Raw genomic sequence first — 16,582 nt, forward strand, 5'->3', positions numbered from 1 at the left:
TGGACTCACCCTCCAAAAGCTGGCTATTTCAGGAACATTGCAGTTTTCCTTTCCTGACCTGACAATCAGCTCTGCCCATTTTCAGAGTATAGTTAGTTAATCATAGAATGTGCCTAACCATACATAAATTGAAAAAAAGTTGACATTATAGCCTAGAACTCTACGGGCCTTCTTAGTATTCTTAGAGAAGCCATCCTTCCTTCTTAACTGGCTCTGTGTAAAGATGTCAAATGAATACATTTTATTTGGCATAGTGACCTTTAATAGCTTTTAGTCTTTATATTCTTAAGGATTTTAATTTCTTGTTTCATAGTTTTAAAAAGTAAACATTAGGGGCACCTGAGTGGCTCAGTCAATTAAGTGTCTAACTTTGGTTTAGATCATGATCCCATGGTCTGGGGATCGAGCCCCACATCAGGCTCCCCACTCATTGGGGAGTCTGTCCCTCCCTCTGCCCTTCCCCTGTTCTCTCTCTCTCTCTCTCAAATAAATAAAATCTTTAAGAAAATAATTTAAAAATAATAAGTAAACATTAAAATAAATAAAGCGTATACTTCGTAATTTGTTTTGAATACTCAGGACGTGCCTGGTATAGGCTGGGTAGTTTAGTTTGGGTAAAAAGGGAATAATGGTTCCTTAATATGGTCTTTTGGAGCATATAGGATTTAGACACTAAATGGAGAACAAGTCAGTATGTGGTAAATCTCTGATATCTTTTCTGCATATGGGTTTTCAAGTTTTATATACCTTTCTCTGGGAATTAATAGTCCATTCTTTGTGCCCAGCAGCATGCTAGGGGATATGGCATTGTAGTTAAGAGTCCAGGTTCAAAGTCAGTATATGGGGCTTCAAAACTCATCTTTACCATTTAATCTCTCTCAGCCTCAATGTCTATATTTGCAAATGTATAATAACAGTACCTACCTTTTAAGGTTGTTATGATGATTATATGAGATAATGCATATAAAGCACTAAGCAAAATGACTACTGAGTGAACAATGAATAAATATCAATTCTTATTATTAGGCATAATAGGAAGTAGGAGATCTCTACCACGCCCTCAAGAAATTCACAATCTATGGAATATAAACTACATACTGTTTAAACAACAAGAGAAATTCATGAAGAACATAATGAGAACTGCCATGGGCAGGCATAGATTACATTGCAGGTCAAAGGAATCTTCATGCAGCAAGTGAATTTACAATGAAGGTTAAAGAAATTAAAACCATGGCAATTAAAAGGAGAGAAAGAGCTTTTTGATAAGGGGATGATGGCTCCCATGAAAGTGTTAGTCAAGATCTGGTTTTTAAAAATGGGGGGGAGTGACCTAGCTTGATTAGACTACACTGGGAGATTCTTTTTGTTCCCATTTCCATTTGGAGAAACCAAATCAGAAGTAACTCTTTTATTTTTTTATTATTTTAAAAAACATTTTATTTACTTATTCATGAAAGACAGAGAGAGGCAGAGACATAGGCAGAGGGAGAAGCAGGCTCCCTCATGAGGAATCCTGATGTGGGGCTCGATCCCAGGACCCCGGGATCACGACCTAAGCCAAAGGCAGCCACTCAACCACTGAACTACCCAGGTGCCCCTGGAAGTAATTCTTTTAAATGCTACCTTCATCAGAGATATCAAAATATCAAAGAAGTTCTCAGCCAAGAACTAAATATTTGGTGGAGAAAGGCTGTAACTAGGCTTTCGGAACTCGTACCTCTGTGCTGTACCCCCTTCTGCATGGAAAAGAGGAGGCTCAGGGTTGTGAGCCACACCAAGGGCAAAAGAGGCAGACATGACACCTGCTTACTTCACTTCCTCATCTATTTGACTCAACTTCCTTATTCTTGGATTAGTTTTGCTTTCTGAATCTACTGCTTTCCCTGGCACTTGTACATTTCCCAGCACTTTGGTGAAGAAGTGGTGACTTGATTTCCAAAATGACCAGTGTCATTATTAGACAGAGACTCCTTAGCACTGAGACTAAGGTCTTACAGACATTATTTTCCTTGTTCTTCAATATTCTTTTGCTTAAATTTAATTCCATTTCTGACATATTCATTGCCATGTCTTAATGCCAATAGAATCCAAATTTCAATTTTGATCGAGGCTGCTTCTGTTGGTAAATAACACAGTGAGCCAAGAGATCTTTCTGTCTTGAATCTCCTGTCTTAATGAGAATCTACTGCTGAGTCCACCTTTCACCACTCTCTTTAATCTTCTATTCCCTCCTCTTTCCTTTTCCCTTTTCCCTGCTTTAATTTTTCTTCATAACCTTTGTAACATGCTATATATATTTTACTCACTTTGTTAAATGCATTAATGAATGGTAGCACTGTGAGAGTCTTATTCTTTTACTTGAAGAAACTTGACTTTGAAAAATCTGGATTTATGTAATTTGATGATTAATCCATATTATCAAAATACTGGGGCCTCTAAAGTACAAATCTCACTTAGTATTTTTTTTTAAAAGATTTTGTTTATTTATGTGGGGCTCGATCTCAGGACCCTAGGATCATGACCTAAGCTGAAAGCAGACACTTACCTGAATGAGCCATCCAGGCATCACTCACTTAGTATTTTTCAAAATAAGATTCTGTTTTGGAAATTTTCAATTTGTTTACAGTGTTTCAAAAACTGATAGCTTTTGTATAATGAGATGCTTACTGAGACCTAGTTTTTAGTCACTCTGGGAATCATGATTAGTCCTGGATCTAGTTTAATACCCTTTAAGTGTAACTCAAAATGGCTCTTACTTGATTTTTGACATACTGTATGATGACTTCTTTATAGTCCTTATGTCTACAAACTGGTTCTGCTAGTAATGGTTATAGCTTTGTTTTAAGCCTTTTGAATTGAGGAATACAGTGGCTTTTTTACAGTCTTCTTATGTGAATTGTAGCTTGTAATATTTATTGTTCAGCTCATGTCTATCAGCAATAGTTAATTGGTAGTTTTTACCTATATTGACACTCAACATATAGGGGCTTGTTTAATGGCTGCTAGCTTCACTTGGAATTAGCATGTCAAAGGGGTGCAGCATAATGATAAATTGTGCTTGTGTTTACTTTCATTTCCAAGGCTAATCCTTGTTTTTTCCTACACCCTTTTGATACTTGTAAAGAGCCCCAATTGAGAACAGTTATATGAATAAGCCATTATGACCTACACAGAATGTTACCTCTTATTAGTAGGGGTGCAGCCTTTGCTTATATATGGCTCAGATTTGAGTTTTCTTTAACAAAATCTTAAGTAGTCATAGATTCAAGAAAACAGGAGGTAAATATTGAGAATATTTTTAACTGAAAGTACTTTCTATTTAACCCCATCATTTACTCATTCTCACAATCTTTCCTGCATTTATTCAGTGCCCCCCCCCAACCAGTTTGTCATATATGTGCTTTTTCAGACATGTTCAAACAAACAGGAGAAGCTCCCAGTCTGCAAGGAACTCACCACCTAGTGACTATTCACTATAAGCCATAGGAACCCATTTCTGTTCTATAGCCAAGTGCTGAGCAAAATCCATTGTTAAATCTCAGCAAAATATCATGGCCATTATTGTGTTGCCATCTGTATGTCAGCGCCTGATAGACTTTTATAAAGGTGCAAGGCAATATTCTTTTTTTGCTTCAGATTCGACATCTTTCCCCCCATTTTAACCTGCTGCAGTTTCAGATGGTACAGAAAGCAAGCCTTGAAAATGTATGCTTGGGCATTTTTAAATGTCCCCTACTACACTATAACCTCCCCCTGCTTTCCAAAATGTTGCCATTAGTGGTTACAATAATCATCTGTAATGTTAGCTTCTAAGAACCACAGTACAAGAGCTTCTTTTATAATTCCCCAGATGGGAAGGAACACATGTACAAGCCTGTTAGGGTTGCAGAAACTGGAAACAGTACTGTGTGGATTTGTATTTTTGGAACTCTTTGGGCTTATTTAAGCAAACTTAGGGATCCATTAGAAATCGAATACCAATTTGGGGGGAAACTCATGTGTCACACCGAGGCAAGTAAATTACATTAAGAGTGGTTCATAAAAGGAACTCCTGGAAAAACTGCTTTCCTATTGAGACTAATGTTTCATGTACTCTGCAGGATGCCAGGTGATAGATATTGATTATAGAAACCAGGGTCATTCTATTTGTTGGGAGGACCGTCTCTGAGCATTTCTGTTCTTGCTTCAATAGCAATGAAATAAAAAGTCACAAAGTAGGGAAAGGAAATAATTATAAATTATCCATATGTATATGGAGTGAAGCTACTAAGTACAAAGGTTTTCAGTGGCCTCTACTTTTTTGCAGTATTGTTGTTACTATTTTTAACTGGGTTTTGTGACTTGTAGTCAGAGTTTTGACCTTTAACAACGAAACTCAATCTGAAAGTCAATGTCAGTTCTTTATTACCTTACTTTAAGGTGACCAATATACCTCTAAAGAGGACTACTTCAATCCTTGGGTTATAAAATGAATTTGTCTTCCTGAATGTATTTTCTTTTTTTTTTTTAAATCTTTTTAAATTTTTTTTTAATTTTATTTATGATAGTCACAGAGAGAGAGAAAGAGAGAGAGAGAGGCAGAGACACAGGCAGAGGGAGAAGCAGGCTCCATGCACCGGGAGCCTGACGTGGGATTCGATCCTGGGTCTCCAGGATCGCGCCCTGGGCCAAAGGCAGGCGCCAAACCGCTGCACCACCCAGGGATCCCTGAATGTATTTTCAAACTCACTTCAACCTTAGTTTTAGATACTGTATGAGTTCTGGAGTTGTATTATATAATTACATAGTTTCTATTTGTTGAGACTGTATTTTAAAAAATTTCCACCCTCATTGTACAGAAAGGAACATTCAGGGTTGAATACTTTATCATTTGTGAAAGAGCACGAAATGGTAGATAAACTCAGATTCCTAATCTTGGCTTTCCTTCTGAAATCACTAGTTCTAGAACTTTGGTGTGTTACGGTGGGGGGGGGGGGGGGGGGCGCAGGAGCAAGGAGTCAGTCATGAGTTTCCAGACCATTGCTGAAGCAACTTTAGTAAAGCAGGTTCCTGAAAAAGCACCAGGTGTGGAGAAAAAAGGTTAGAAATTAACATTAATTTGTTTACTGTTGTATTCATTTAGCTCACACAGAGTGGATTCCAGGCACTGTACTAAGGTCTTTCTCTATATACTTCCTAAATCATACAACCTAAGGTTTTATAAACCTACATGTAAAAATAAAATGTTAGGTGAGATGCTAGGGAAGTAGTTAAATAACCTTAGAGTTACTGTCCAGATTTAAGTCTTTAGAAACCTAAATTTCCTGTGCTGTCAGAAGAGTCCCTGAAGTAAACAGTCAAAAGCTGTACTGAAGAGAAAAAATTTATAACACATGTGATAGACCAAGGTTAATAAACCCAATAAATAGCAATAGCCAGAAAAGCCCAAGAGACTTTAGGACAAAGGGTTTGATCAGAGAAGTTACAGAAGAGATGACCAGTAAGCAAATTAAAAGTTGCTCAGCTTTAGTCATTGGATCTCAGCTGAGACGCCATTCTCCAGTAGCCAGACCGCCAACATTAAACTGCACAGTGAAAACAGCTAGTGTTATCAGCTTATTCAGGATGAGCTAGAAACAGGCTCTCTCTCCTACTGATGCAAATTCAGGAGTCCAAATGTAACTTGCTGTAAAATTTTAGAAAACTAATCTTAAACTATTAAAATGTAAAATCTTCATAACCTGTGATCCAATCAGCTCAGTTTTAGTTATCAATTCAGAAATATAAGTTCTGCCAGTAGAGGATACATATATATCCTTATGTGATCATCTTTATTGTAATACTATCAAATGGCTAAGAACTACAAACAACCTGAATGTTGCTAGGGGAATGGTTAAAAAAAATAAATAAATCCATGCCATGGAATATTATGTGGCTATTTAGGAAGCAGTTGGTAGAGTGATCTGTATAATACAATTCCATTAAGGAAAACAAAACAGAAGGTTAAAGAGCTATTTATATGCAAGTGTGTATGTTTTTATGAGCATAGAAAAAGCTGCTTGAGGCTCCATACACAGTTAATATTGGTTACTTGTAAAAGTGAGGGGTGGAAGAGCTTTTCCTATATAAACTTCTGTATGGTTTGACTTGTTACAAGCAGCCTAAATTTTGTCACATAAAACCAAAAATTAATTGAGAAGCAAAATGATAAAAAACACAAAATGTTGGGCGCCTGAGTGGTTCAGTTGGTTAAGCATCCGCTTTCGCCTCAGGTCATGATCTCAAGAGTCCTGGGATCGAACCCCGCTTCTTCTGCAGGCTCCCTGCTCAGCGCGGAGCCTGCTTTGTCCTCTCCGTTTCCCGCTCTAGCGTGTGCATGCACTTTCTCAGTTTAGAAAAAACAAAACACAAACCATGAGAAAGAAGAAGGGAAGTGGTCCCAGAGACAGAAGGTCAGGAGAGTATAGTTTCTTTGAAGCAAGAAACAGAGCATCTGCAGAAGAAAGAGATCATCCATGTCAAATACTGTTCAGAGATCAGGGAAGATAAGCACAGAGAAGCATTTACTGTGTTCCGTGGATGCCTTGGTGAGGGCAATCCCAATTACTTAGTGGGGTCAGAAAGCTATTCTCCTGTGCTAAGAAGATAGTAGGAGGGAAGGGAGTAAAGACTGGAAGTGCAGACCCCGTTTTCAAGCAGTCTGTGAAAGAGAGGAAGGAGATGAGAGAGAAAGCTATATAGAGAACCAGCATGATTCTTTTCTTTCTTTTTTTTTTTGAATTTTCATTAAAAATTTTTTTAAGTTTTAAAAAATTTTACTGATTTATGGGAGAGAGGGAACATGAGCAGCGAGAGGAGCAGACTCCCCGCTGAACAGGGAGCCTGGTGCGGGACTCAATCCCAGGACCCCAGGATCATGGCCTGAGCCAAAAGCAGATGCTTAACCAACTGAGTCACCAGGCGCAAAATTTTTATTTTTTCAAGATGGGTGAGACTTCTGGTTCTTGCCTCTTTGTGTACATGCTGCACACGCATCCTCTAGGCACAATAGAAGGCAGAATGAGGATACTGTCAGAGCTGAGCTGGGTAAATGTGATGACCAGCTTCCCATAATGCAGGAAAGGAAGGAGTGAGGTTAGTTTTAGACCGAAGGAAGGACCCTGGTATCTGAGATTCTCAGTATTCATGGGCAGTGATTCTTAAAGTCTAGATGGGACCCTCCTAGGATGACAGCTGGGCCCTCCAGAAGACCTAAGAACCAATCCAGAAACATATGCCAGTTCTTACCAGTTCTTATGGGTGAAAGATGTGCAGTCCAATTAAATTTTCCAAAAATTTATGTTTGACATAGAGCCACTACCAACCAAAAAGTAAAATGATTAAGAGTTACTAAAATCTGGTTTTCACAAAGTAAAACCATCATGCTACTAGAATTTATTCTAATTCAGTATTTTATTTGGAAATCTGGCAACATGCAGTGCTTGGCAATAATCGTGAACCTATAAATCCCACAGTTTTGACTCAGGACACTTAGATCAGGGTTGGCTTGAGTTGGTTATGACATTCAATTATCACTGTTCTTGCTTTTAATTATAAATTATAGGAAGTTTAGCTTTATCATTACCAGTTTCGTTTATTATGGGTTGTTAATCTTTCAGTGTTTCTTTGGTACATATTGGATCAACAATGTTTTTGTCTTATAATTTTCTTATAACCGGGCTTTTAAGAAATGTATGTCTTGTGGTTCATATGTGAATCATCCACAGTCGTTTTGCGAAGTAGATGTGTATGTAACCCCCTGCCATTTGCTTGTGTGGTACCATAGGTCATAGTGATATGTTTCTTGGGAATTTTTGCTCTTTATATAACTTACAACATACTCTTAAGGTATAGATAATAAAATTACCGGGTATTTTTAGATTTTGTTGTTGTCTTATGACATAAATCACATTCATAACTCCGATTCTTTCTATAAAAAGAAAATTATAAGCCATTTATATATATTATAAAAATTATAAGACATTACATATTATCATTAGCAATGTTTGCTGCAATTTGTTAACTGTGTTTTTGACCAATTCGTGCTTATTGCCAGATTCACTTTTCCCCTCTTGGAATGTGGGAACAAATGAGATAGGTGGGAGTCTTTTCCTAGCTGTGATCAGCTCTGATCAGAAAGTTTGAAAGCCATAACTCTAGAGGAGTGATTGGCATGTGGCAAAGGATGTGCAGAGCTGCTAAATGCAAATCCAGGTACCTCACATGCTCCAGCCTCAATGCCAGTGGACTGTGAGCTCAGCACCAGGAAGATGTTATAAGAGCAGGGACTGATGACAGTGTGTTTTTTACTCCCTACTTAAGGATGTAAATGAAGACCCTGGAGAAGATGTGGCTCTCCTTTCTGTCAGTTTTGAGGACACCGAAGCCACTCAGGTGTATCCCAAGCTGTACTTGTCACCCCGAATTGAACAGTAAGTATCAGTGTCACTAATTTTATATAGCCTAGTGTTTCACTGTGTTAGCCAGACATATCTTGCTAATTCTTTTACCACTCTTGAACTCTTGAAATAATTTCTCTTGAACTCTTGAAATAATTTCTCCTTATTGACTTTTGTTTTCTTAAACATGAGTTGTATCGGGAGTTTAGAATGCCGAGTAGATGCAGTTAGTATTTGCCACTGCAATCTTTGGATGAGTCTTAGTTGTGCAACTTGTGATATGAATACTGTACCTTTGTAGAGAGAGATGAGTAGGCAGGCTGAATCCGAAATTGCGACTCCTTCCAAATGTTCCCTGAGTACATATGGTTACAGCCCAAAGAGGACTGCTCAACAGTGTCCTATCCAATTTCTTATATTTTTGTGACTATTATAGTTATTTGTAAAAATGTAACTAGTCTCCTGTGAATATTAGCAACAACTTATTCGGAGGTTAGTAATGGTGATATTAAGAGCAGAGAGCTTTAAAAGAGGACACTTTTGAATTACTCTTCTGTGTCTATGTAGCGCTATATAATTTTACACAACATTCCTGCTCTTTGGCACAAGGAGCTTGATACTGCATTTGTGTTTTAGCCAAGTATCTTTACTAGTTGGTAATGCATTGTATGAGGACTAGCCTCACAAAGTGCTTATTGTTGGTTGAAATGCTTCAGAAGCTGATTGAACTTCAAAGGAAGCTGAGGTTCATTGAAGATAGATTGTTATGCAGATTTGGTCAGGAACTTGTGATAGGACAGATTTTTTCATCAGCAGGGAGAGTTCTTACAGATTTTGACTGAAATTTATGATTAAAATTCTGTCAGTTGGTCAGGGTTGGCTGATTTCTGTCTGTGAGATGTGGTCACCATCCAACGTTCCTACACTGAGTCATTTTTACTCCCTCTGGCACTAGTTGTTCTAATTCATGGATCATGGACATACCATTTTATGCACTGCTACAAAATGTATGGGTTTACTGTCAAATATGGATGACTAGAGGCATCAGCTATCTACACATTCTCTCATTTATTTGTATACATCTGAGAGCACCTAGGACAGGACTTTACAGTAGCAGGTATTCACTGAATGTTTTCATTTTTAATTGAAAATACTAACCCATATCAGTAAGACACCAAAAGTGTTGGAGACAGTACGATGAGCTGGTGGCCAGGGCTCGCAGGTCAAGCATATCCAGTTTAAACTAACCAGGTCCTGCCACTTACCAGTTGGCAAAACATTTAACATCTTTGAACTTACTTCAAAATTGAAATAGTGATACCTATTTTATAGTGATATTTTGAAGATTACATTAAACCCTCTTCTTAAGGCATTAATTGCATTGCCTGGCACTTAGCAAGTAGGAGCTATTAGTATTGTTATTATCGATATCATTCATAGGAGAAGAATGCATGAGTGAGCGAGTGGTTAGGACAAGTTAGGGCAGGAAAGGAGAAGATGGGTCAGTAAGTGAACAGAAACTAGTTCTAAGTAGTCACTCTGTACACACGTGATAAATTAAGAAGATATTTTGGTGATGAGAAAAGAGGGATCTCCATGAAACAATCACAAGATGTAGGTAACAAGAATATATTGGTTAAGCTGCCGACAGCAATTTGCCAGCTTGGAAAAATGATTTTCCCAGCACCCATATTTTTTTTTTTTAAGTTACTGCCCCTAGGTTGCAAAGAAACTTGCTAATAAAATATTTCCCTGTCTAAAAATCTGTGCCATCATGTGATAAATTATCAGAGAAGGTTATATTTTAAAAATTATTTCCTCTAAAATCTAGCTTTCTGTGTGTCCTCCCTCTTCTTTATGTTAAGAACTGGCTGCATCTTACATTTCTAAGTCAATTTCTTCGGCCTTTCTCTCCAGTAGGCTGTCGTTCAACCAGACTCCCTCACTTGAACTTTTCTTAATTTACCTGTGTGCTCTTGCCCACGTGCCTTTGCTAAAGCTGTTACCTCCGTGTATAATGCCTTCTCCAGCACCCTTTTCCTGTTGAAATAGAGCTTTCCAAATGCCATTTCTACCATTTTTCCTGAGCACCATTGGGCTGCCTTCTCTAGCCATCCCCTGAACTCTTATAATACTGAATTTGTATCAGTTAGAATCTGCTCATCACAGATTTAGTTAGTGATGTGTATTGGTTTTCCCATCTTTTACTAAGTTGCTACTCAGGGACAGAAACAAGTCTTTTCATTTCCTTAATGTCTTGCTGAAATGCAGTGCCTGGGGAGCAGAAGCCTGGTTGGCAGTGTTCTGGGTCAATCAGTAATTATTACAAGAAAACTGGAAAATGCTACACTGAGGGGTTTTACATTTTTTCCTGATTGATGCAGATTCACTTTGTAGAACCGCCTTTGTAATAACCAATGAAAACTGCCAAAAGTTCTTACATCCTTGAGTAGAAGTTTTAAAAATTAGGTTTTAGAAAAAAGGTTAAAATGGAAAATGGTCAAACTGTGCTATGACTTTCTAAGGGCTTACATAGTTCCAAGTTATTAATATCTTTGTTAACTCATGCAGAGTGTTCGGAATATAGAATGGAGGTAATGTCATTTCAGTAGGGCCAAGGTCATAGGTTGTTACATGGTACTGGGTACTGGTCTTTAATATTGCGTTAAGCTCTCATTTGTTTTCTGTGTTCATACTGTCCTATCAACTCTGAGCCATCTAAGCATTGATTATAGACTCAGACTTGGAAAGTGCTCTCAGGAGTCATGGAAAAAGCATCCCATGTGGACCCGCCCAAAGCCAGTGCCAGACGCTTGCCCTCAGCCGAGGCTTGTACTCTTTTTGGCTTTGGCTATGGCTCTTTCTAGGAAGTTCCAAACCCCATGCAGTGCATTTGACAGGCAGGGATCCAGGCCTGATCAATGTGGGTCAGTGATTATGTGGATCGATGGCCTGATCCACATTAGGTGAAAATTGGCAAGAAAAGACTTGGATTCTCTCTGTCTGCTCTCCATGGGTGTGGAAAGATATCTTGAGCCTGGAAGATACGTTATTTCAGTCTGGCTAATGCCCCTCTGCCCCAGCTTGTCCATGAAGTAGGCAGGAATATTATGCTTACACTAACTAGTCTTGGAAGTAGGAAAAGGCTACTTTGGGTCTTGTCTTCACATGTGGGAAAAGGGATCAATTTGCTGTACCCTAAAGATTTCTAGGGACATGGTTGCCAAATGTCCCCAAATTAGATGATCCTCGCAAAAGGGAACATCTGTCAGAGCCATGGGATTGGAAACTCCCAAGTGTATTATAATTAATGAAGCTCTAAAATACAGTCTCATTTCAAAAGTCTGTCTTTTTGCCCAGGATCCTGGAAGAGTTCTCTGGTGTTTCTGGAGACACTAGAACCTGACTTGGTGCTTTTATGGTGTTTAGATGTATGTTATAACTGGTTTCCCACTATGGACATACACCTTGCAAAGTAAAGCTTCTGAGAACTTCGTGTTCTTCTCACACACAAGGCATTTATGAAATACACTTATTTCAGGCATTCTATACATTTGTTTTCCAAGGAACCCAAGCCATTCAGGTAAATGAGATACTAAGTAGTATTCATTAAATGAAATAAAACAACTAGTGGTCAGTTATGCAAACTAGATTTTGGTTGAATATGAAGAGAAGAAGAGAAACCCAGTTTCTAAACTAGTTGCCTTTTTTTTTTTCCTGGCAGACAAGCTGCCCTTTTAAGATGACATCATCAGAGCTGGCACCAAACCTGCTCTACCTTTCCCTCCTTCTCAGACTGTTGGTTGTTCCAGCAGTGACACCAGAGGTGAAACGGGCAGTTCTCTTTCCCGAAAGGTGTGGGCCCATTTCTTGGCTTGAGCCCGTTGGTGGGAGTGGTTTGAAGAAAACCAGCTTGTCACTCCCTGTGCTGTTCCCACTCGGTGCATAAAAAGAGGATTTCAGCCCCTGAGGCAGACCAGGTGGCATCTTTCACAAGTACAGAATTTGTTTTTAGAACTTTTTGTTGTTAAGTTACAGTCCGCCTTAGAAATAAGTACTCAAAGCTTACCAGCCCACAAATGCTCACCATTAGGGAGCCCCGGGTGCCTGCAAATACTTTCAGGCATCGAAAGCACAAGAATTGACCGAATGTCAGGCCCTTGGCTGGGTGCTTCGGAGGGTATCAAGATAAGTGAGATAAGGCTGTGCCCTTATTAGTTTGCTTGTAAGATTGTAAGGGAAATAAGAACAAATATGGCAAATCCCAACTTGTATTTAGGTAGAAAAGACATGATAAGACTTGGCATCAGAATCCCCCGGTTCCTCCACTTACTACCTTGCAAGATACGTAGCCTTTTTGAGCCTCACTCATGTCATCCTGTGCAAAGGTGGATAAGTCCTAACTTTCTGTTTCATCTCATCCAAGGGGGACATATCTAAAAGTGCTTTCTGTAGTGTCGGCACATGGGCAATGCTCAGGTAGTGCTGCTTGATTTGTATAAATATCAAAACTAGACTTTTTAAGTACTGTGAGAGTTCAGGGCAGGACGAGATCACAATTCCATTTAACTTGGTGGAGAGGGGACTTTTTGGAAGATTTTGGGAAGCCTGGGCTCTTGCAGCGTAATGTGGAGCATGATGTAGCATTTCTAGAGATTAAACACATGCTACTGTGAAAATAATAAAAATATATTCATTTAGTACTTTCAGATATTTAACTACTTTCACTTTATCATCTCATCTGATTCTCATGATAGTATTCCTTTTTTTAAATTTTTTTTTTATTTTTATTTTTTATTTTTATTTTTTTCATGATAGTATTCCTAATGTGTGTTCTAGAATACATCTCTTTTGCTCTGTAACATGGAGTTCTTAGACCCTTCCTGATCTTTTCTGCTGACTCTTCTTCCTTTTTCAAGCCATTAAATTATGTTTCCCATGATTTCATCCCCAGAGCTTTACCTCTTTGTGGACAATCCCATTTCTAATCTCAGCTTTTCTCCCTGCTTGCAGATCTGCTTTTCTAGCCACTTGATAGGCATGTGTTCAGTTGACACCTGAAATGGGAAGTGTCTGAAACCAAACTCCTCACTCCTCCAGTAAGCCAAGGTTTCTTCTTCACAGCCCTGTTTCTGTTCAGGATACTCTATTTCTGAGGTGTCCAGGTGCTGCATCTGAATGGCATTAGCCAACCTCTGTTTTGTATTAGAAATATCCTGTCTCCATTAGATCTGTCCCTCTGGTCATTCCTACTCTCATTTCCTAGTTTAGTCCTTTGGTTGCCATGTCTCCTGATGGCCTTTTAACTTTTCTTCCTATATTAGTTTATCCAGCATGGAGCTGTCCCTGTCTTCCTGAAGGAAGTCACATAATGTTCTGTCCCTGCTCTGCACCATCAGTGCCCCTCTATCACCAACTAAATTAAGTACACCCCTCTCGGTGTGGCCTCCAAAGCTCTTTCTCTTATAGGCCCAGCTGATCTTTCTACCCCAGCCTGGGTTCTGTGTCCTGTTGTTCAGCCAAGCTGGTTTTCTGGGATTTCCTGTGAACACACCTTGTATTTTTTTTTTTTTTTTCACTCCCATACCTTTGCTTGGGCTACTGCCTGTACGAGAGCATTGACTTTTATTTCCCTTTCCTGTAGAATTTGTCAAAATTCTGTCTAGCCTCACAGATCTTCTCAGTCCCCACCTCCTCTATGGAACTTTCCCGACCACCACCACCTGCCTCGCCAGCAAGACTCTGCTTTTCCCACCTGTGTTTGTGCCTCTGTTGTCATACTGTTTCCCTGGATAGCACACTCCTTAAGGAGTTTCCATCAGTTGAGGGCTGGTGAACCACAGCCCCTATGCTGCCAAGCTAGCCCTGTCACTTGGTCAGCTCCCACTGACAGGAACCCCTGGCAGATCGGAAGGCTTTGAACTTGTTAGATCTCTGTGCTACAGAGGCAAGTGGTCTCCAAAGTGCATGTGTCTTGTGGCCCAGCCAGCCAGCTTATTTCCCTTATGGGTTCCTGGTCATGTTTCCTAGAGGTAGAGCTTCATTTCCTAGGAGTGGCTTATCAACTGAATCCTGAAAGTAGTAAATATGCTTTTGAGCTTATGCAACCTACATCTCCTCCTGTTGTGGCTTCTCCAGCCTCTTTCCCCTGCCTTCACCCACAGTGTGCCTAACCATAGACATGGCCTCTTGGAACATTTCAATAGCCTGTAGTCCAGAAAGGCTGGGCTGATTTAAAATTTACCTAACAGGCCTAGGGAAAGGGTTGGGAGGAGCTGAAGATTCAAGTAATACTTAGAATTATGGGTGAGAATTAATGAAATGATACATATTAAATTTGAATAAATCAGAGAAAATAAGTTTTTAAAGCAATGAGTGAATTCAATATCTTGTGATTTTATTTAAATTTAGTACTGAATTCAACATCTTAAAGGGATGGAGAATTTTTGTTTCAGATTCTCAAAAGATTTTTTAGAATAATTAGAAAAATTGTGCATATCTAAACACAGATTTTAAAGAAAAGATAATTCCCTGTCCCCATTTTTTTAACCTATATCAGTTGTCTCAAGAAATAATACTCCAGATCTCTTGAGTGATTTTGTGTCAGGATTTAAGTAATAGAACATCATAGTAAACATAGTTTAATTTAGCCTTACTCATGTTTACTTGAGTCACTGAGATAATCCTATAATAAATATTGTGCTCCTGGAGGTTCCCCCCTCCCTTTGATAAATATATAGTCCTGAATATAAGACAACCAGCTGTCAGGAGAAGATGTGTATTTGGTTTTAGTGGAATGAGCTATCTTAGCCTGTAGGGATTTGAGATGTTCGTTTTACTAGTCTGGGAGCAGGGCCAAAAGGGTTCTTCGTGACTTCGAATGGAATTCTGAAAAGTCAGTTCAGCGAGTTTTCATTAGTGAATTTGGCCTTTTGTCTTGCCAGTGCCTCCTGAAAGATCAAGAGCTCAGCCTGCACTTTGAAACATTACCAAAACGAACCAGAACGGAATTTAGTTGGGGGAGAAAATCAATCAGCCCCCAAATAGCATATTTTTGGAAACATTCTGGTGTAGAACTCCCACCTCCCCAGCTGCCTGAGTTGGTGGTGTATCAATGTTTTTATCTAGCTTTCTTTTTCGTCAGAAAATATACATTTAGCAAGAAGATGTATACAATAAGTCCATGATAACTCAGATCTCACTGGTATATGTTTCTTAAACTTCTTTGCCCCTTAAGCTCTGTCTTGGATTTATTTTGTGTCTGTGGGCAGTTCCTATGCCTTGTTTCTCTCAAGTGCTATTCTCCTGTCTACAGCATAATGATTAGCTTTAACTTAAGATTTAACATGTCTTCGTTTGAAAAGTCAGCCTAGCACCTTTCTACTAAATATCTCAAGGATTTTGTGCAGTGTTTTTTCTGTAATGAAGATGAGAATTTCATGATTTTCAATTTTTTACTGTATTTCAACAGCAAAACTCTGTGCTGTTTTCTGTAGTGTTCATTTATATTTATTCACAAGTAGGAAAATGATTCCTCAGTGGAAGGCCTGAGATGTAGAATGGTAGTTAACAAAAATACTAGGTTGTGTTACAGGTAGAAGCAGAGAAATTAGCAGAGAAAGTAGAAGAGGAAATGGTTTAGAATGTTCCAGAACTGATGGAAGATACCAATCCTCAAATAAAGGAAATACAGTGAATCTCAAATAGGCTAACTAAAAAGAAATTGACACCTAGACACTTCATCTGAAGTTGCAGAACACCAAAGATTAAAAGTTTCCAAAGTTCACACACTATGTTTAAAGGAATAGCAGATTGATTGACATGGACCCCTTTGAAAATCTGATGAGAGCCATGGACTTTACCACAAAAAAAAAACGTACAAAGAAAGTTTAAATACAGTTTTGAGAGTAACACACCTGCCCCTGAAGCCAATTCACAAACCTCATTTGAGGATCTGTGTTCCAGATTTCAGTTCTGCATTTTTAATGCCTTCTATACCATCTCATGCTAGAATAATTGCTGAGGCTTCAGATTTAAATTTAAAGAGTAAATTATAATCCAGTACTACCCATTTCCCCTTCTCCAAAATCTACACTTTCCCTGTGTTCTTCATCTTCATTAATGGCTTGACTAGCCTTGTACCCACAGCAATGAAATGTAGGCAT

At 38.8% G+C, this 16,582-nt stretch overlaps 1 protein-coding gene across 8 annotated transcripts in view; it reads left to right on the forward strand.

Annotated features, from left to right (window-relative positions):
* BABAM2 (BRISC and BRCA1 A complex member 2) overlaps positions 1-16,582 on the forward strand; it is a 406,643-nt gene that overhangs the window by 215,788 nt on the left and 174,273 nt on the right. For all 8 annotated transcript variants that reach the window (XM_038561133.1, XM_038561135.1, XM_038561136.1 and 5 more), the window contains exon 7: positions 8,341-8,450. In XM_038561133.1, the coding sequence (XP_038417061.1) occupies positions 8,341-8,450 (110 nt within the window). The remainder of the gene's footprint in view (positions 1-8,340; positions 8,451-16,582) is intronic.

This window comes from Canis lupus, chromosome 17, assembly GCF_011100685.1.
Source record: "Canis lupus familiaris isolate Mischka breed German Shepherd chromosome 17, alternate assembly UU_Cfam_GSD_1.0, whole genome shotgun sequence".
NCBI classification, from domain to species: domain Eukaryota; kingdom Metazoa; phylum Chordata; class Mammalia; order Carnivora; family Canidae; genus Canis; species Canis lupus.